The 22,429-nt window shown below is 39.4% G+C and overlaps 1 protein-coding gene across 3 annotated transcripts in view; it reads left to right on the top strand.

Moving 5' to 3' along the window:
- The window catches only part of rgs6 (regulator of G protein signaling 6), a 48,365-nt gene that overhangs the window by 15,185 nt on the left and 10,751 nt on the right, over positions 1–22,429 (top strand). For all 3 annotated transcript variants that reach the window (XM_088286741.1, XM_088286740.1, XM_088286742.1), the window contains 3 exons: positions 19,855–19,951; positions 20,413–20,463; positions 21,834–21,940. In XM_088286741.1, coding sequence (XP_088142867.1) covers positions 19,855–19,951; positions 20,413–20,463; positions 21,834–21,940 — 255 coding nt within the window. The remainder of the gene's footprint in view (positions 1–19,854; positions 19,952–20,412; positions 20,464–21,833; positions 21,941–22,429) is intronic.

The raw sequence follows: 22,429 nt of genomic DNA, 5'->3' as shown, positions 1-22,429 counted from the left end.
CATGAATTGACTTTATTGGAGCTCAGGTGGGCTGCCTGAGTGGTACGTTTCCAATTTCTATGACCTAAGATGACAAAGTTTATAAGTTGCACCAAGACTTTGGGTAGCTAAGATTTGACTACCGATTGATTCTGCTTGTGCACTTTTTACAGCCTTTAACCGATATTTATTTATCATTTACTATTTGTTTTATTTATTTATTTATTTTTTATTTTTTTATTTATTATTTATTATATATTTATTTATCATTTATTTATCATTTATTATTTATTGTTTATTATTTATTATTATTTTTTATTTTATTTTTTTATTTTATTTTTTATTTTTCTCCCTCGCTGCTTAACATTTCTGTAAAATAATAAAATCGTGATGACCAAGACCAGCTGCCTGCGGATATCTGAGGAGCGCTCATGACGGCAGCAGGTTAGGAAGCAGCGGGCTAATCGAATCAAGGCATTGGGGAGAGGTTAATTGGATGGGTTTAAATTGCAAATTTTGAGATGAAAGGCTTAGTAGCCACATCACATGTCGCTGCTTCTGTTTAATTCACGGAGCGAGTTTACTGATGCGGCACATCATGCTGGATCATGAATGCATTTGAGCTGATTCAAATTTGAATGCTCTTATTCATACAAAACTTGCAAAGTCTTTTTATTTTATGAGATGGACAAACTAAAATGTGCTATAACCTTGAACCTTCACTAAACTTTGAAATGTACATGTTTAATGTTTTGAAACAAGGAGTTTTTTTGATACGTGAGAAGGACCAACACATTTCTTGGTCCAATCAGAATTTTTTATTTATTTATTTATTTTTTTGGGTGTCTCATTGTGCAAGGTTATTTTTCTACTCGACTTTCCAAGTAGCAACTGTAAACAATTGTTTTCAGTCACACCGCAACTCGTGTTTATAAGTGCGCCAGCCGCTGCCTCATTATTTACAAGACCGTGTACTCTGCATTCGGTGCATCTGCTCTTACCTTTCTTGCAGGAATAAAACCCCAAAGACAACTCTTGGTGTTTCCCATCGGAAATATTTCGACTCATGATGAAATGTACTCTGGTGTGGCTAGAACTCATCATTTCATTCTCTGCCTAGATATAGTTTCACTTTAAATTCAATTTCTCTTGTTAGAACTGTGATGCGCTTTTCAAGACCAAAGTTTGCTTGTCATTGACGATGTATCAACATTCACTGGACACTTGCAGAGTTATACTTTGCTGCAGTGGAAATAGTTTTCTCACCCCCCCGTAAAATCCTGCGTCTCAAATGACTTCCAAACCTCTCAGTTGTAATCCAAACAAATCCTCGTTAGCTTTCATTTCAATTCTTTATAGCCCTTTTCATGCTTTTGAATCAATGAGGAAACACAAGAGTATTGTTTTCCAGACATCAAAATGTAGCGATATAAATTAGGGTTGTCAAAATTAAAGCATTAACTCGAGATTCATTTAAATATTTTAATGCTGTTAAATATTTTAACTCTTTTCTTTAAACATCTTGGAAAAAAACACCTTGCACAAGATGCCAATTTATTGCTGAGAGCCAAAGTTGATAAGAATCAAAAGTTTCCATTGGATTCTATAGAGAAAAAACCCCTAAAATTTCTTCAAATATATCAAATAGAAATGCCTGGAGTCTATAAAAAAAATCATTAGGAAGAAATTTGACGAAAACAACCCCGCTGCGTCATTTTTGACAAGGGTTAAAAGTGAAGTAGAGCGAAAGATGCATGAACCAAAAAAATTAATAAAAATGAAAAAGTTGGTATAAATGAGCTAGTTTGTTAGTTTTTCTTCTACCATACTGGCACCACAGTCCAAATGGAAACAGCACAAGCAGTCACACTTGAATGAGTCTGATGTGAATCACTTTCCCGGGTGTCCGTTCCCTTGTTTGCTCATCTCGCTTTCCCAGCACAACCAGTTGGCTTTATTGATGCGTTGCGTTTTTTTTTTATGGCCAACACACTGACAGCAGATGTCAAAAGAAGCCGCCTGGCCTTGATTCTCTGTCAACACTTTGACTGTTGCTTGTTGATACAGAATGAAGGTGAGGTGAATGCAAATGGCGCAGGTGGGAATTGTCGTAGCAAGCGAGTGAGGACTCGTAAAGAACGATTGCTTTTGGTTTTGTATGTGGCTGCAGTGAGATACAAGGCAACTGTACAGGTCACAATTAAGGCCTCTTCTTTAAATTAAAGTTGAAAAGAATTTGACCATTACAAAGTGTTTTCTTGTGCCGTCTATTCCCTTTGCTGAGTCACACAGACGTGCGACTGTGAAAATGTTCTTTGAAATGACCTCGTCATTGGTTGAGTTTCAGTGTGGGGACGGAGAGCAAATTAGGTTTTTCAAATTAAGTTGGGTTAGGATTCCAAGCAAACGGGGGGGGAATAACGTCACGTTTTTATAGCATGTTGTAGAGACGCTCGCATTTTCGAGATGGAAACGCACTTCCATATGTTGAGCTTGTGTCGGCTAAAGATGAAAATATTAAAATATAAAAGTGTTATCTAGCTTAGAAAAGACAAATGTGATGCAGAGCTGTGATTAATGCAAGACGTCCCTGAATTTTAGTTCATTTTATATTTATGAAAAATATATATTATATATATAATATAATATATATTATATTATATTTTTAACATGATATATTATTACATTATATCACATTATATTATATTTTATTTTAACAGTTGAATGTCAGGTTAAAAAAATGCCTTTTGTTTTACTATAGAAATATGCATGTCTGTTTGGTGAGATAAGGAAAGTCCTTTTTTTTTTTTTTTTTAAAGGAAAAAATATTTAAAAAATCTTTGTTAATGTGCTCTCAATATAGTATTAAATTATTTTATTTTTTTATTTTTATTATGCAGAGTTTTCTGCTGAAAATCTATTGAAGTCACTTACGTTATCTTAGTTACTTTTAAAATCAAGTAAATCAGTAAAGTCAACCGTCATAAAGTAACCTAAGAAATATGATTGTATATACGGTCTTTTTTTAGTGTTTCATATTTCCAGATGACAAATGGCAAGTTAGATTAGCACCTCTCCCACAGAAATGTGACATGTGCATTAAACGTGTTTGTGCCCGGCGAGTGTGCAACCGTGTGTGTCCTCTTTTTGTGATGCAGATGGCGACTCGCGCGCACAGCCAGCAATAATAATCACGGCCAAACAATGTGGGCCGGGCAAACAGTTTGTTGCTCATCCGGGTTTTGCGGCGCTCTGATTCTTTGTTGTGAACACAGTGGCCTTGTCCAGAGAGCAAACTGTTTAATTCCTAATTAATCCCACGGATAATCATAGTCTGAAATGGATTAGCATATTGTTTTGTCAGACAACAATAACACAGATGTTTTCTGGGCTCGAATGAGATGTAGTGCAAATTTCGGGCGGAAATTACCCGAGGCTGTAAAAGCGCTGCGACAACATAACAAACATTGGATTGGTTTAAAAATTGAAAGAGACAATAAGGGGGGGGGGGGCGTAATACACCTCACATGATGGCGTTAATATTTTGTGAGACACTTGACCCCATCTGTAAATAAATACACCTGCAGCCATTATGGAGGAGCTCAAGCTCAGAGGAGAACCACCGGTGTCTTTTATTAGTATCAGCCAGCAGGCAGTGATTGGAAATAACGAGGCGCTCGTCAGTTAATGCAAATTCTCTCATCAGCCAGTAAATTCTTCTCTTCACATCCGACAATAACGGCTCTCAATGTCGTGAAAACAACGGTATGTACGTTTTTCCATTTCATTTCCCAAGGTTGTCTAACAGCAACAGTCTTTTATCGCCGCAATCCTGAGAATACACGTCTGAAGGGTAGTCCTGGCAGCAAATAGAGATACTCGTTAAAAATATGACCGTATAACGCGTTTGCACCGGTTGTTAAGCGACACGGTTTTTACAGTCCAGACGGGAGAGCGCACAATCTCTTCGTAATCCAAAATCGCGAAAGTGGACAAACGAGGGCTTTGTCAGACAAAGACAATATGATCAATGTAAAAATATGAAGTGATTTGCTAATGCATGCGTAGACACAAACTAAGGATAAGACATTTTTAACCCAACAGTCACCCCCAGTCAAAGGTCAAAATTAATGCGGAACAGATGCAAGATTAGCGGTCGCTAGAATGTCAGGTTAGCCTCGAAGCGGCGCAGAAGGGGCAGTAAAATGTTACAGCTATAACATTATACAATGAGGTGATATCCTCTCATTCAGTTCAACCTTGAAAGTCTCTGCCGAATCATTAGAATTCATTTCATATCATTAGATGTTTAGTTTTCACTCAAGCCTCCGAATAAAGTAGGCTACATTGTTGCGTACTTGGCTAACAAATAAAATGCTACAAGCCCGCTCAACCACTGTGTATTTTTATATACCTTAATATGGTCTCCATGGTAACGCAGCAGACACCACAGAACACGTGCATGAACGAGCAATTAATTTTTTTTTCCTTGCATGTGGGCTTAATATTAGCACAATGCGAGTTAGACAATTAGCATCTTGAATGCATCAGCAGTCCATTAAAAATGTAACGGAGAGCAGCCGGTCAATTTTGAGAATAAAATATTTTTCAGCCTAAATAAACCGGACATACCGTTTTTTTTGTCTTTCATTAATTGGGCCCACTGTGGCCCGTGGACCAGTGATTGGAGACCACCGCTTTAAAGGACAAACCCCCCCACCAGCGCTTCCATCGTAAGTCGCTGGTAACTGATAAAGATGTCCTAAAACCGTTATTTGCTGTAACAAATTTCTCCAAAGCCAATATTTGAGCTGTTTTTGTTGATAATGCAGCACATGCGTTTCATTGCTGATAGAGCGACCGCACATGGAGGGTCAATGTGACACGAATAACAATCGTCAAAATATCGATCTCGGTAGACTCGAGAGACCACGTGATCTATCTCGGCGTACTACGTTAATATTCATCTGCCACGTGATGTCTGCCCACACGTTAACTGCATCCTCCAGTAATCGATTCCGGTTGTTTTGTTTGCATCACGAGATGCGTTCAGATAAGGCAAGCTGTACTTACAAAGTACATCTCGCTACTTTACATCGATACAGAATGTTTTTTTTTTTTTTTTTGAATGAAATAAAAATTGAGAAGAATAGATTTCCTTGAATCCAGCGTGGCGAAGACCTCAGGCAATCAATCAGCATAACAATGTTTGTTGCTCCGTCTTCATTGATCCGGGCATGAGAATATTCATGCGCGTTTCATTCATTTCCACTGTATAAATAATTGCTTTTATTCCCCTTTGTCATCGGTCCTGTTTCCTAACGGGGGAAACATTATGGAAATGTGAGGTTCATTGCTTCTATAAGTGTTTGGTACTCAACAGGGTGAGAAATTACACAATCAAGTATTTTTTTATTTTATTATTTTTTTTATATGATTATTTTATCTTGGTCATGGCATGTCTGTTTGCAAGCTGTTCAGATTCCGACCATATGCCAGGACAGGGGTGGTCAAACTTTTTGAATGGCGGGCCATAATGGGTTCTAAAATATGACAGAGGGGCCGGACCAGGAGCAGATGGATGGAGTGTTTTGGTAACCTCACCTCATTGGCGAAAAAAAAATAAATTTAATTTTAAATGAAAGTGAACAAAAGCATTACAACAATATATATGTCTTTGGCAAACCACAGTATTTAGAAAATAAAACCTTAACGTTTATTCATTTAATTTTTTTCAAGTTTGGCGGGCCGGATTAAAACGTTTAACGGGCCGCACGTGGCCCCCCGGCCGTAGTTTGCCCTCCTCCGTGCTAGGAGCTACCTTGATGATAGTGTGACACTTTCTTTATTCACAAGAATAGTGGACGACGTATCAAAACCCAAATGAAGCCGAATTATTAGTATCGGTTAGCACGATGATTAGCGCATCTCCTAAGGTCGCTTCAAATTTTTTACTCCGGCCTTCCTGTGTAGCGCTTGCATGCATACATCTTTACCCGTAATGCTCTAAACTGCCGATGATTTGTAATGAAGTTTTATACTACCTCAGCTTGAGACAAAGTACTCAAGCTTTTACAATTAAAAGGAGGCGTAGTGCTTGAGGGATTTAAGGATGGAGGAAACCAACACTGATCAAATTTTGGTCGCGCGTCTGCATTAGAGAGACACTTTAACATCTTAAGCAACTACAGAGCTCCGATGTTTTGAGCACTTAACTCCCATTTGATCCACGCGAGTGTTAATATTTCATAGGGATGCACATTGTTGGACTTCCCCAAGTCTTTAATGGAAGTGAATGATCGATATTTATCTGGGAGAAGCGGTAACGACGTTATGTCGGCTGTATGTTGATGTAACGTTGGGAGAGACCAAAGTGTGGTCTGTACTTTGCTAATTTCTTTATATTGATTGTTCGACCAGTGTAAAGGGTCGGTGGTCGGGGGACTGACCGGCAAGAAAGGGTCAAGTGCCCAGCTTTGGTTTTTAATTGTGTTAACTATGCTTGTATGCCAAATTATTAACGTGAACGGTTAATAAAGGTTTTATTACAATGACAGTGGACGGCTCCATGGGAAAATGTTTGTATTGAAAATCAACCATACAATCAAGCGGATTCTGGTCGGCACAACTGTCGTATAATGAATATTGAAATAGTGAGTCTTAAAATACTGTTTATCCCCAAAACTTCCACGTTTGTGTGAATAACTAACACCATATTAATATGCACGAGGACGATCGTCCTCATTATGTCTCTGTGCAGAATAGTGCCTCTTGAGATTCTTTCATCATGTATCTATTGCTTGAATTTTTAATTGAGGCAAAAAAAAACATTCAACACATATCCGAGTGCCACTTTCTATAAACCCGCGAGGAAATGATGGATTATTGGTGCAACCACCCAGCTCCCCGCGGCGAGTGACATTCTATTTTTTTTTTTTCTCAAATGCCTTAGCCCACTAAAGCCCGCCCTTGTTTTTATGGGGCAGGAAATCTTGTTTTTGGGCATCCTCTGCCTTCATTTTGACGTGAAGCAAATCCTGATGTACATGATCTTTCTATCAGTTCTTTGACCTTCGTCTTGGTCAGTTTCCTTCTCAGTGCAGATTCATAGGCTTCTAATTTTCCATTCTCATCCCACGTCCATTCCGATCTCCAATGAACGTGGTTATTAAAGCTCATGAATTGGGAGAAATTTTAAGCCTATATACAATATTAAAAGTATGCTGTCTCCAATAAAGACAGACGACTGTTAAACATAAGTTTTTCTTGTTACTTATAACAGTGGTCCTCAACCATCGGCCCGCGGGCCAATTCTGGGCCGCGGAGCACTCTTGACCGGCCCTGGTGGGCTGCAGAGATGGAAAAAAATAAAGTTGACGTATGTCAAGATGCTAATTGTCTCGGTCACATTATGCTAATATTAAACCCACAAGCTAGCGAAATGAAAAAAAAAAATGCAGCAAGCATAGTCTATGTTGGAAATGAAAAATGCTGTCTCCCGACAAATGTGCTTCTTTCATATATAAATATGCAGCAGTATTATTCCGAATAATCTTTGTTGTTATATGATTATTTATTTAATAAATAGTCTGCCTCGTGGCAGCATATGTACACATTAAACCCCATGGTTTGGAAAAAAGAGCTAGCGAGAGCTGTCGACAAAAATGGAGCTCTCGCTCTCCTGCAGGGAGGTCTTAAGCTGCTCACAATTGACTCGATGTCACTCTCTGAATGAATGCGTAAAAAAAAATGAAAAAGGGGCAAGCCTGCTGAGAAGTTGACAACGTTTGGGAAAATAAAAAAAAGAGAACACACGCATTGAGTTGCTTCAATGATATGAGATGCCGCCTCTGTGCAGGCAAGCGAGATAATTGCCAACGGCCCTAAGCCTACAAACGGCTGTTGATATTGCTCCAAATCAGACACACAACCGGAAACCTTGTTTTTAAAATTTGCTTATCCAGCATATTTTTTTGCTGTTTTTTTTGGGGTGGCGGGATGTGGTCTGCTGTCTGTCCTTCTTTCCTGGCCCCAGAGAATCTAGGAGACTGAAGTGAGTGCTCTTTGTGTTTGACACCGAAAGTGTTGGTTGGTTCACTCTTGATATTCGACTGGAGTGCTCTTCAAATGAATCACTTCATCCCAAGCGATGTATCTAGAAACGATACATTCGAGGAAGTTCATTTACAAGACAAATCCCACTTCAGTAGCCCGTAATCTGGCTTGGAGCCGTATTTGGTAACGGGGGTGGGTGTTCGAAACCAAGCCTTATATAATATGGAACAGTCAGAAAATTAAATTTTATGCCATTTTGTCAGATGCGCAGATTGCCGTAATGACAATGAAAGTGTTGGACATAAATGGCTTTTTGGAAGGAGTTGCCAGTGCAATATTGTTTTAATTATTATTAACAGCCACTTCGCAGCAAGTCTTTTTCTATTCAATATTTTCAGAGTTAATTATTCTGCTACTCGCTACTGTGCTTTGGTTTTGTATAATCAAGTTACTGCTTGAACACAAGTCTGGTCTGTAAGTGCAAATGAATTATGCCCGACTGTGGGTGTGCTACTCACACAATAAATCAATAAATCAATCAAAGGTCATTCCGATCGACGATCAAGCCATGAAGTCAGTTAAGTGATTTGGAGATGAGACAACAATTAAATAGTTGCAACTGGATGGCAAATTTTTTTTTTTTTAACTAGTAACTGTTAATTGCATAATGTTATATTTAATTCAAGCTAACAGACTGAATGTTTGTTTGACCTCGTGACGGATTAATTTTGTGATTGGTAATTCATAAAAGGAAATAATATTAACTCATTTAATCCCAGACAATTTTCACGAGGAAACCCCTCAATCCCAGCGTTTTTCTGGATTTTGCAAGGCCTACAGAATATTGTGTTCTAAAGATATAAAAACATGGAGCAATGATGTAAAAAAAAAAAAAAGTCCAAGACGTATAAATACGTCTTTGGGAGGCAGGCACTACAATTTTGAAGACGTATAGCTAAATTTTTTTGGATTAAATAAATTTATAATCTCATTAATTGGATGCTGTTAAATATAGATTTTGTTCAAAATGACTCTTGGCCATTTTGCAGACTTGATTTGATTAAGAGGTTATATTTGGAGGAAATCCCCAAAAACTTCTCTAACAGCCCACGTCAACACGTCTTACAAAGATGTCATTGGCCGTTATTTTTATTATTTATTTTTTTTTTTTTACTCTCTGTGCAACTGCATCCTTCTTTTATTGGAACATCGCGCCTGTGATGTTTTTGTTTTCTTCTCTTTTCGCACGCTTCAGTTCAAGTAATTGGCAAGGTTGGGACTGGGTTTTTTTTTTTTTTCCTGGGAAACAAAAAAAAACCGCGAAAACCTCTTTCTTTGCCGTCACACTTAGTCGGCCACAACGCTGGCGTGATTCGAAAGTGGCTCTTAAAAGCTTCGTTTCACATACACATACAAAGAATGTAAGGAGGTGAGTCATTCTTATTTGAACGTTTTTCGTTGGAAACACTTGGTTGGTTTATACCTCGGGTTTGATTTTGGTCTCTGCAAGACTGGCTGAATTGATCTCGACAGAGATGGTTCCCACCTATAAGTTAATACCGATTGTTTGCTTGGCCATGACTTCAACAGTTTAATTGCCTCTTGTGCGTATGATGCTGTTATGTTGCTAATCATTTCCAACAGCCCCATCCCGCTCCCTCTTTTCTATATGGCGGCTTTGTCGGCGGAGGTCAGAGCGATCCAATTAACCCGCACGGCCCAACACTAAATTGTATGGCTTGATGATATATCACGCTTCACTGCGTTTCTTTCACATTGAATGGAAAATTTGCTTACTAATTAAACTGCGGGCCAGGTTACCATTGAGATGGAGTGTTTATCGTCCTTTTTTGGCATTCACATGATAGTCTTGTTTTCCAATTTCCTTTATTATCATAAGTGTGGCATGTTTAGCATGAGAGTATGCAAAGCTAAAATCTGGAATGAAACTACGATTACGTCTAACTATGTTTAATTGGATTTTAGTCTTTGGTAGATTACCATTAAAACAAATAAATATATAGATAGATATAGATATAGATATATATATATTTATATAGCCAGTGATTGGAGACCACTGGTTTTAATCATATGCATTTTGTTGGAACTATTTTTTTTCTTATTTTCTTATTTATCTCACTTAGCTGTGTTCAATATTGCATTGTCATCCTCTCTGACGTACTCTGAGAGGGGAAAAAAATAAATTGTGGTGGCATTACAGTGACACTTTCTTTCTCTCGACTTCATCTCTTCATCTAGCAGCTTCCTTTTTCATCATCAATCGTCCCTCTACTTAGTCTGACACAGATGTGCCGTCAAAAAAAAAAAAAGCAACTCTTTATACACGAACAAATGGACAATATGTGCAAATTTAGTGTTGGAGTAACGAAAGGTGTGTTAATCTCCCATTCAGCAGTCTTGTGGGAATAAAAGGTCCAGAGCTACTATCTCTCTCCACGCCGCACTGAAACGAAATGACTCTCCAAAGTGAACGTTTTACATGACTGCTCAAGCCTGATTCATGAATTGGACCCCGTCTTGGACATTAGGAATTCCGTGCGATTGCTCGATTCTTCTAAAGTGACACCGCCTCTTTATTTGATGTGCAACAAATGGAGGGAGCACGCCTATGCGCAACTCGCCTGAGTCATCGACGTTTAAAAGCATTTTGCTGGTGATGAAATTGTGAGCGCTTCGAGTGAAATTTAACAGGTGATCCCAGCAGGATGTGAAATTTGTAATTGGACTAAATGTTTCTGGTTATACAAAATGTTGGCTTGAATTACAACATGTGAGATACCAGCATAGCGTTTGAGACCTCGCTTTGGTTACCCAATGCAAGCTAAGCTAAGGGAAGAGGACCGTATTTTCCGGACTATAAGGTGCGCCCGTATATAAGCCGCAGATACTTTTTTGGGGGAAAAAATACAAATAAAAATGATGTGGCGCATTTTCTGAACTATGGAGCGCCCCCCACCGGTGAAAGAAAAACCCACCGAAAAGCCGCACTGCATGGTTCAAAATCTAGGAAAGAAAGTAGCGATTTATAATCCAGAATATACGGTAATTGGTTTAGTATTTGTGCCATTGGCGCACTAGTTGCCATATGCAGTTATGCACATGTTGAAATAAAACCAAAATAGTTTGCTGTGAATAATTTTTCCCGCCTTCAAGCTCAGGCTTGCGTTCAATAAAGTCTCCGGGGGCCTTATTTTGAGAACCACTACTCTTGAAATTACATTCTATTTATTTATTTTATTATATATATTATTTTATTCATTTATTTATTATATTTCTTTATTTTTTCTTAAATGTACTAAATAAAATCCTATTTTCCGATTTTAAAACGTTTTATTTATTTTTTTCTCGCTACACCCCTTAAGACAAGGGATGAGCCCTGCACTGGTCATCAATCAGTTGCTCTTGTTTCTCTCCTTCAGTCAGCTGGGATAGTGAGGTGTAAACGTATAGAAAATCCCGATTAGGCGTGGCAGTTTTTTGAAACTAACGAAACTTTAGATTCATTTTGAGTGCGCCCGCAGGGATAATATAACTCTCATTTTAGCCTGCTGCTCTCACTCCAGGACTCTTTTTCTAACGAACTTTTTAAACCGTAACAAGCAGTGGAGTCCAAATGCGACCCCGCGGTCACGTTATTGCTGCATCAGTTATTAAATCACGGCATAACTTGTTAATGAGCGGCGCGGGGGTCGTCTTGAGCGTCGATGGCGGCTGTTCAAGTTTCAAACGTCCACTTTTTGGCCGAGAGCCTCCTCGCTCGCCCATTTGCCGAGTGCCTCTCACGTCCACTGCAGCGTGTTTTCGGCTTCATTCTTTGCCAAAGTGTGCGCTTGAGTGATTCGCTGCAAAAGGGCTTAAAAGTCCTAGCACCTTTACCATCTCCACAACGACAATACCAATGAACGTGCTCTCCTCCACGGTATGACACGGGATGGAAAACCCCCCAAAAAAAAAGGAAGTGGCGAAAACAAATAGGCCTGTCCTGGAGCTCGGTAGATAAAGATTGCTGGAGGACTAATGTGTGGCCTCTCCATCCATCAGGCAGAAGGTCCCGGGGGCCCATCAGTGCAATCGATGGCTCTCCGGCATGCGAGGCGGATATATGAGGTCTCTCCTTCCGCGTCGCTGTTGTTCTATCTTGAATACTAACACCAATAATTGGATTGCCTCTTAGTTTTGTTTCACCCCTGGAAGGATCGAGCTGTCTATTACTTTGCTTCGGTTCGTGCGTCCAGCTTCCGTTTATGAAGCAAGTTGTATTCCTCCACTGGAGCATTTTTGAAGCCTTCCAGTATTTCATACTTGTTTATCCATGCTAAATCCATCGGCGTGATTAGACGACAATTTTTGTGGTTAATGCTGTATGGCATGAGGAGTTATAACACGAGATGTAAAGTATTGATGGACCGCTACCTCATGGGAGATGGATTGATCTATAAATTCCCGCATTGCTTATAATGCCTTAACATCTAAATGTGGAGAAGCTTGGAATGATTTGAGTATTTTTTGTCCTCGCAGCACTCGCTCTTGGACATTTTATTACGGTGGTACGACTAATAGATCCATTGGCATATTTTGGCATGATGTAATACCAGGGTGCAAAAGTCCATTTCAATTTTTATTTTAAGTGCCTGAAATGACAAATTTTTTTTAATTTTTTTTTTTATGCATAAGCATTATTTTTAAGCATTTTTTTAATAATTATTTTTGCAGCAAATATGACTTTTTTAATAATTTTCAAATGCTAATATCAACAAATCCAGCAAAATTTCAATATTGCAATACAGTAATGCATAAAAAAAATAGTTTGACTGAGCGTGGCCTTGAGCGCATAGTCTCCGGTCGCCGTCTCAAAATGTCAAACGTAAACGAAGAAACTCATCAATTCTTTTTAGTGCGCCTTGCTTCACTTAAAGCTGTTTGGCATGAAGTGGAATCAATCCTCTGTGTCAAGTGCTGCAGTTGTATTTCAGCAAGGCACGGTTGTAAATGGAGTTCACGCAGCTCCTCTCTAATTGGACCTTAGAGGGTGGAACATTTTGCTCTGATGTGGAATCTAGCGAGAGCACGCTATTGGACCTTTTGAGGGTTCGTTCCAAACTACAGGAAAGCAAAAAAATGTAAATGGAGTGTACTGTAGTGTTTGAACTTCATATATAATGTTCATGTAAAGAAATGAGAGTAGTTAAGCTCTCGCAGGGAATGGAATGGTCTTAAGTCAGGAATAGTCGATTCTTAATCAGAATCACTAATTTCACACCATCGTAAGAAAACATGGCATTGTTTATCATATTTTCCGCAAAAAACTAATCTTGTCCAACATACTCGAAATATAGGTAGGAAAAATCCCCCAAAAAAAGTTTAGAATTGAGATTTTTGCGTCATTTTTTTTTTTTTTGGTGACAGTTTATCGTTTTGATTGGCAAATAGCCAGCAAATGCAAAACAGTGCATGAGAGACTTTTTTTTTTTTTTTTTTTTTGGCATATGAACCCTGAAAAAAAGAGATACTTGCTTGATGCTTACTTAAAAAAAAAATAATCAGACTATTTGTGATTTTATGACGAATCTGTTATAGAGTTGATGTTGTTTAGTGTCACAGGTGAGCATGCGAACAGGAAGGCCTGAGCAGAGATTTGAACCCCAAATGGTGAGGAGCTGTTAAAATGTAATTTATAAATTGTCTTCACGCCCAATCAAGATTTTATGACACCTGTCCCTGGAATAAAATATTTTCATATTTGCTTAAAAATCCAATTAAACGGAGGTCAACCAATGCTTCGGAACAGATTGCGTTCGACCATGGAGGTTCTACGCCGTTTGCCCGTCTGAAAGTGAGACTTGAGCCAGCTGCGTGTCACATTAGCCGGGGATAATTATTCTAAACGAAGATGGAAAGATTCATCTCGGGTGTTGGTTTCATTAAAAGAACACGCTTTCAAAATGTTCTTCGATTTCGCGCTAATGACACACTTTGCTGTAGGCAGAACGGATGGCTCGGCGCCATCGAGCGAACGGGGAAGCAGAGCAAATAATCAGCCTCCCAACGTGATGATTACTCACATTCCGCCAGGTGTGGATGTCTTTGAGAGGTCGGCGATTTGACGATGCCCCTCGAACGCTGAGGGCAATGAAAACTTGTCTCAATCGATTATTGCCTGGGGAATGTTTGCCCTCGATTCATATTCTTCTCTTTGGCTGCTCCGCTCAGAGCCAGACAGCAATCCATGAGCTTTCTGACCTAGTTTTAAAAGAAACGTATACGTTCTGGTTTAAAATATATGTACTTGGTTGACTGAAGTGTTGTGAAACCGCATAGGTTTATATATTTTTATTTTTATTTATTTATTTATTTTTTGGCTCTGCTTTGGGGACATGGGTCCATGTCTGGATTTTTCTATTTATTTGTTTATTTTTTTGGCGCCCATTTTCTTTGACTTTTAAGGATGGATGAATGAATTGCTTTGAATGTCCGCTTATTTCAGTTAGCTTTTTTTATATTTATTATTATTATTTTATATTTATTATTATTATTTTATATTTATTATATATATATATATATATATATATATATATATATATATATATATATATATATATATATATATTTCTTTTTTAAGAAACTTTAAAAATTCAACTGACGGGAATTGAGCATCCCTGTTCTGAAATCAACTTTAAAATCACATATAGAACTGCCTACCTTAATGGGATGCACCGATTTTTGGAAAAAGTGATTGGCCACCAAGCTTTACTTGACAAGCCGGTAATAAGCTGCCTTCCACGGGTGGCTGCCAAGCAGCCTGCCGTGGCGTTGGTATTCATTCAATGTCAGAAAGTGAGGTATTGTTTGGCTGTGTGACGGCAAAGATCGGATGATGGATGGGGAGGTCCATTGAGGAAAATATGCTGCATTAAATATACACAACCAGTGTGGTGAGTCCATGGAAGTGGAACACGTCTTCAAATGCAGAAATTATAGAAATGAATCCAACCCAGACGACAAAATTTGAATAAACGTTCAAATGTTGTTAAAAAAAAATGACGCAATTTTGTTTTAGAGACATAAACTTATTTGGCGGTCAGGAAGTTGTGACTGCTCTCGTCAATTTTTTTTCCCGGGACCATCTCGCCTCGCCCGTCAGGGCAGAGCCGCTCCGGCAGTCAAGTGTGCAGAAGCCATCCCGTTGTCATTACACTTCCATTAAGCGTCACATCCCCCTGCTGTCAGGCGCTCTGGCCTGAAACCAGTAAGACTCATCGTCCTCGCGACTTGTCAGCCAGCCCTCGGAGATGACCTTCACACTTAAAACCTGTATTTGCTGCGGGAAGACCGTTCACCATCTCCGCTGTGAGTCATTACACCCACTCAGGATGAATGGCAATTCATTTGGCGCGTGTGCTTGGGTTTGAGACGGTGTGTGATTGTGTTCCTGTGCAAAAACACACTTTTTTTTTTCTTTTTTTTTTTGCGATCACATTTCACAGAAATCATCTCAATTTTCTCATTTTAATTCAACTACTTTCACTCTTAATGGTTGGCATTGCAGCAAGCCGCTTATGCATTAGTATCTTATTCATTCATTATTATATCACATTCGACGTGCACCTTCCAAAAAAAACGAGTTAGTTTTTGCAAGAGCATTTTGGAGTTTTTTTTTTTTTTTTTCCATTTTCACACCCACTAACTTTTCATTACGCGCCACAACACTTGTAAGGTTTTCAATTTTTTTCTTTCACACTGTATTTGCTATTTCAAGAATGTATTTTTTTTATTTATTTATCATGTCATAATTAGCCTCGCAGAATTTGGCTTTAATCCTCCTCCAACGCATCTGATCCAAATGTGTGTGCACATTAGCTGGCTGATCAGAAGATCGTTTGAATCGGGAATATATATCGTAATGCCGCAAAAAGCGAGTCTGTTGCCTGCCCCCGCAGAAAATAGTTACCATATGTCACAATCGAAGGAAATTTCTACCACAAGGCTCCCATTCGCATCCAATGTCAACATACGGTACTTCACACATTTTTTTCCACTCCTGTCACACTCATGAAAAAGCGGAAATAAAATAATTCAAACTAATAGAATTTGGTTTTCCCTGTGTCATCATTTTTTTTATACATTTTGTGACAGCATCCAATTGAAGTGAATTGTACAGAACTTTCTGAAACTTTAAAAGTTCTTGGCTTCAGTGCGTCATCTTGACTTTCTAATCAAGGTGCGATTGCCACTCCAGACACAGAGGATCAGGCAATCACTGTCTCTGCTCTTGACCGTGTCGGAGCCAAAGTAGGTGACGCAAAATGAAGCAGCACATGAGGAGCTTCCAATCAGTGAATGTCCTCTCAAACGACTAGATTGCGTACTTTCTGTTCCCGGAACCTGAACTCAACCTTGCACGGATTTCAAGCTACAGTTAGTGTCCTTGTTTTACGGGCCTTCTCAGCCATTTTCAATTTTGTACTTGACCTGGTGGTGACGAGCTTTAGTTATCTCATATAATGGGGAGAAATAGGGCCATATGCTGAGTTAGCAAGTTCAAGGTGCACATAAGAAACTTTTTTTTTTTCGTCTTGTGAAGAATTTCCTATAATAAATGTTTCCACTCAAGTATGCCTTGCAATGTTCGCTCCACTATTTTGTGAATTTTTTCTGTATGTCTGAGTAGATATCCCCACCCCCGAGGGCCCGCACTGACATTTTCTCTCAGCGGGACGTCTTCTGGTCTTCAATAAAGCCACAGTGGGCTTGTCAGTCATTTCTATCAAAAAACCGCGAAGGGTAATTGCCATTGTCTCAGGGTTGTCACTGTCATTGATGGATGAGCAAAGACACAAAATGTATATTAAATGCTTAATAATGTGAAATAATTAGAATTGGGTAATTTTCATGTCATGGTGGTTGGGAATCCTCTCCTGTAGTCGAGAGAGAGTGATTCGTGTTTTTGTCTTTTGACTTGTGAGGACGTGCAGGAGCCAATGGCAGATGGCCAGGATGTTCTTGTCATATTTTATTTTATTCTCTGCCCTAAAGAGTGTTAAATTGAGCTAATGTATGATGAAATATGCACCTACTCATCAAGCAATAAATCACGTTGATTGCTTTATATTTAGTTTTATTGACGATGAAGCCTTAATTTTGTCATTTTATTTATTTATTTTTGTGTTTATTTACCGTATTTTTACAGCCAAAAGGTGCACCGTATCAATTGGCACAGTACCAGTTGAGGGTGCTATTTCAGTAATTAATACATAGATGGAACGCACCGTATCATTGGGCGCAAACGGAACCGAGCAGTCATGCTGGCTGCTCAGTCGCGCTAGCGTGTTTTTAAAATGGCAGCGGGAGTTCGGCGTTACTTTATTTTAGCTTTAAACAACGTGCTGAAGTTGTCCTCATCCAAAAATGCACCAAGTCCTTGTCTTCTGTATCCAAGATAAACACCTGGACACGTTCTCCACCAAACACGAGAGTTATTATCAGGTCGTCTCGTTGCCGCGCAGCCCCTCAGATGGGATGCCGACACAATGCCGGTGTGAGCAAGTCACTAATCAACAAACGATGTGCGGTCACGGTGTTACATCAAAACTAAAACTATCACCCCAAATCCATAGCATAAGAGTGTAGGCCCAGCCAAATTCCGCCTCCCAGCCTACCATACAATACCTTAGTTTACATGCATGCACACTAAAACAGAAGAGAGCGTAGCTAGCTGTTTTTAAAAAGGCAACAGAAGCAAAACTGAGTTTGGTTGTATTTTATTGAACTATTTAAAAATGTACTCACGTTATTATTAATCAGTCATCATCCACAAATCCATCAAAATCGTCTTCTGTATCAGAAATAAACAGCTGGGCAAGTTCTCCCACAAACACGCCAGGTTCCCTCTCGTCATCGTCAGATTCCCCGTGTCGCTGCTGCGTGCGGCTCCTCATGACGCCGGCTTTTGCGAAAGCCCTAACAACAGAGCTAGCAGTCACGTTAGCCCATATAGGGGCATTGGGGGCTGCTTTGCACTGGGGGCGTGCCTTTGCGTTGTCATTCACGCCCATCTCCCCTCTCACGTCCGCCTGTTGTCGGTCACGCCCATCGTTCCCCTCTCACCCCCCCAGTGTGCAGGCAGTTAATGTTCGCAGTCAGCCCAGCGGTGCACTTGGTCCACATAATGGGCGCTCCGCCTCAAAAGGCGCTCTGGCTTTTTTGGACGAGTTTCAGGACTTTAAAGTGCGCCTTATGGCTGCGAAAATGCGGTATTTATTTATTTATTTATTCATTTAATTTATTTTTTTACCTTCCCGTGAAATAATAAATGATCCAAATTTTCTTCACACGGGCAACGGGGAATGAGGTCAGAAGTGTTTGTGAATTCAACAATCACTTTTAAATTCAAACTTGTTTTTAATGAGAAGCGGGGACTGGATTGCAACATGGCAGCTGCGCTTCTCGAGTTATTCGGCCAGCTGCCTCGGAACGCCATCAATTCAAAGTCTTGTTGGATTCGCATCGTGACGATGATTTGGAATGTTCGCTAGGCAATGGCAGGCATCCAGGATGTGTTCTTTTAACAAGGATGACAGCAGCCTGTATCGTCACGTCGTCCCAAACAGAAGGCTTGTCAGTTGGATTTTCCACACAGGCTGCAAACATCTGTGCTGGATGTAAATGGCCTTGATTTTTTTTTTCCTTCTGTTGCCACTTTTGGAGATTTACATAAGTTAGGCCCATCTTTACTTTTGGGAAATGTCCGACTGCTGGGTTTTTGTAGAGTAAATGCAGCATTAGTACCACTCTTGGAACTGTCGAATGCTAATGATGAGGCTAGCGCTAAAGCAATGTTGCAATTCTGATGTGTGCCCATAAACTGAATCTCAATGGCTTTTAACATACAATAACATACTTAACTCATTCCCTACCATTGATGGATATAGACGCCAAAAGTAGTTTTAAATAGCCGAAATAATGGCTACTTGTTTCCATTAGGGTCCAAACACAAATGATTCGTAAACGCTAATCCAATGGCGGATCAAAGTGACGTTAGTGCATTTATGGTTAGAAATAAAAAAATTGAAAGGAAAGGAACTACTGGTTGATTGCGCAACCTATATTTCTACAGGAGGTGTCCTGAAAATACACACCTAATGGGAGCCTTCTGTTCTGGAAAAAAAAACAAAAAAACATGCAACTCATGTCTTTTTAAAGCAGCCATCGTGCCACATAGCCCTCACTGACCATAGTAAAAAATAAAAATAAAAATAATAAAAACAAAAAATTTCCATTCCAATTGGAACACTTGATCTGACTCTGCATCGTTTTACCCTGTTAAATAATTAATACTTCTCATATTATATGCTTGTCACACATCGTGGGTGACTATGAATATCAATTTGACTGTATATTTTGCATCCACTATGGTTACCATGACTAATTACTGCCTTTTCTCATTCACTGCCAGCATAGGTAAAATGAATGGACTTTTTGACGTATATATCCGTCAATGGGAGTGAATGCGTCACGTTTTAGATGTCTAAAGTTTTTTTATTTAATAGGCTGGATAAGATTCTGCCTAGCTCATTGCCTGCATATGAGAAGTTGTGCTGCAGAAAAAGTTTACAAGGTCAACTTCCGATAGCTGATTAAATTCGTCCTTATTTTGACAGCAAACTAGTTGAGACTGAATTAGGCTGATTTCGGCAAAATGGTGTTCTGTAGTCGTTCCGTTCAACAATGAACCTAATGTTGCATATAATAAGCTGTACACATACACACACAAACTCATTTCTTGTTTGTCTTTGTTTGCAGATTGAAGACATTGTCACTCTCATCCAGGATGAAACGGAAGGTGTTCCCATCAGGACAGTCAAAAGTTTCATGACCAAAATCCCCAGTGTTGTCACAGGTAAGTTGACGAGACGATCAACCCCTTGACTGCTTCAGTGGAGCTTTTCCTCCTGATAGAGTGATCCTATTTATTTTGTAATCTACACCTTTAAAAAAACAAACACATCGCCCTCATAGATTTTTGTCTGACTCGCTGCGCATATGGAAAATGCATTACCTCGACAAGCAGATCATATCAATAAAGTAGCATTTCCAGCGGTTGTGGATGGGAGTGCACAATCGTTTCCCGATGGGTGCCTAAGGCGATGAAAGTAATAAATGATGGAGACGATTATAGCATCTCCTTTGGGAGCACACGGAGAGTGCTACAAGAGGAGTAAGGGGAAGTACATGTGCAGTACAGTATCAGTATTTTTCCTTAATCGTTAATCTGTATCCTGTTTGTGTTTTTATACTATAATACAGGATTTTCGGAATTGTACCAAATAACACTATGCATATTTGTCTGATCTGACACAGGGACAGACATTGTTCAGTGGATGATGAAGAACCTTGCTATTGAAGATCCAGGTATGCTTTCCGAAGGGAGAAAAAAAAAATTTGTTTTTTTTTTTGCCCTCATTGGATATGTCGTGGAGTGTTTGCTATACCGCTAACTCGCTGTGTCTGTTTTTCAACATTTGTAATACAATACAAGCAGTGAACTCAACTCACCTCACTCCTGGTTTGAAGTTTACTGTCATAAATTGAACATGAAACAAAGAGAATCCCAAATTATGTTTTTGAAACGACCACTTAGCTTTGCCATAGAAAAAGTCTGCTTAGCTTAATGCTACCAAACAAAAGCAAAATGCCACAGACTTCAATTAATCACCAAGCTGGCTGGTTACCCTCGTCAATTAGTGTGCACATCTGTTAGCAAATTTCCCCCATCGCTGCGTTGACATCTTAGCCAGCACATTTTTTGGAACAAGGCCGCTGACAAAAGATTTGCTTAGTTGTCTACATTCTCACACAATAGATGGGCAGGCATTCGTAAGACACTATTTGTGTATAGTACATGCAGTTAAAATCAATCTGCTATGAAATATTCCCTTTAAATTTTTAAAAGTAACCTCAGCATGGAAGCTAATGTCTGTTTTAAAAGTTGTCCATCACACTACGTATAGATACAGTTCTCGTTCTGTAGCAACAGTTTTATTATTAGGTCGCACGGCTGCATAGTGTTGCTTCTAAAGCCACTTTAATATTCAATTACTAAATACATTATACAGCTTATATTTTAAGATAACTGCTGCAAATGTGCAAAGACTCATAACTGTGTCGGTGTGTTAGTCTGTTGACGCCGTTGTGGGTGTGAACACAGTCGACTCCATTTGCCACCAATCGAAGTAGTCATGTCCTCAAAGGGTTTACACATGTATACCTTCATACATAAAAACATTATAATAACATCATAATAACAGTATTAAGTATAATTTATCAGACAATTCTCACGTCAAGTGTGCAGGAGAAAAGTCCGGCTCAATTTGAGGTCCATTTGACTGCAAAGGGCATTCGCTTGTCTCTAGTAGGTGCTTTTTCTCGTTACCTAAATGAAAATATGGTTTGGCAGTATGCGGCTAAATATAGACATATCAGACCCTAAGGCATGGTGGTGGGAGAGCTGTTTTCATTGTGGAAGTCCACAGCCTGGAGACTGAGTCACCGCATGTAAACGTCAGCGATAAAAGCTATGGACTCACTAGAAGTTATAGTCTCCAGGCTACAACAGTTTATCCGAGGATAAACTTGTTTGTACTGACGCTTCTCCGACGCAAGTTATCATCTCGGTTTTATTTCACACCCATCCCAGTTGAGTACTTTAGCGCAAATAACCGAAGGCTCATATTGTGGAACCCGCTGTGATCCGCATGTCTGTTGTGCCACTTCTTCCTTAGCCGAAGCCATGCACATTGGAAGTCTCATTGCAGCACAGGGCTACCTCTTCCCCATCTCCGACCATGTCCTCTCCCTTAAGGACGATGGCACCTTCTATCGTTTTCAAGTAAGCGCGAGCATCAACGCATACTGAAGACATCAAGGTCAATTATTTTGCCCCAAAAAAAAGCTACCATGTTAGTCAGAAAATGCAAGAGTGCCTCTCTGATCTGTGCAATTTCTCTTCTGTCTTGCAAGAAATATACTAACAAGCCAACGCTTGCTAGTTTCCAGTCTTTATTACAGTTCTTCACAGGGCATTGAATTGATCACAACTGGATTTTGTCTTCCAAGACAACTCGAACCGTGCAGTTGCTATCGATTCAGTGCCTTGAGAATGAAGTGACCAGGATGAAAACGGTAGAACATATTGCCACGACAATTTCAGCACCCTACCGCAACCCTGCATAGCAGAGATCCTCAATCCTGTTCCTTGAGGTCTGATGTCCTGCCTGTTTTTTCAACTCTCCTGATTCACACCTAATTCAAATGATCATATAATTGGCCAGGTCTGCAGAAGCTAGATAATCATCCTGATCCTTTGAATCAGGTGTGT

The sequence above is a fragment of the Idiotropiscis lumnitzeri genome, chromosome 21, assembly GCF_059441095.1.
Source record: "Idiotropiscis lumnitzeri isolate Australia: NSW breed Sydney's pygmy pipehorse chromosome 21, RoL_Ilum_1.0, whole genome shotgun sequence".
NCBI lineage: Eukaryota > Metazoa > Chordata > Actinopteri > Syngnathiformes > Syngnathidae > Idiotropiscis > Idiotropiscis lumnitzeri.
Note: the sequence above shows the minus strand (reverse complement) of the source record. Positions and strands in the feature narration are given on the sequence as shown.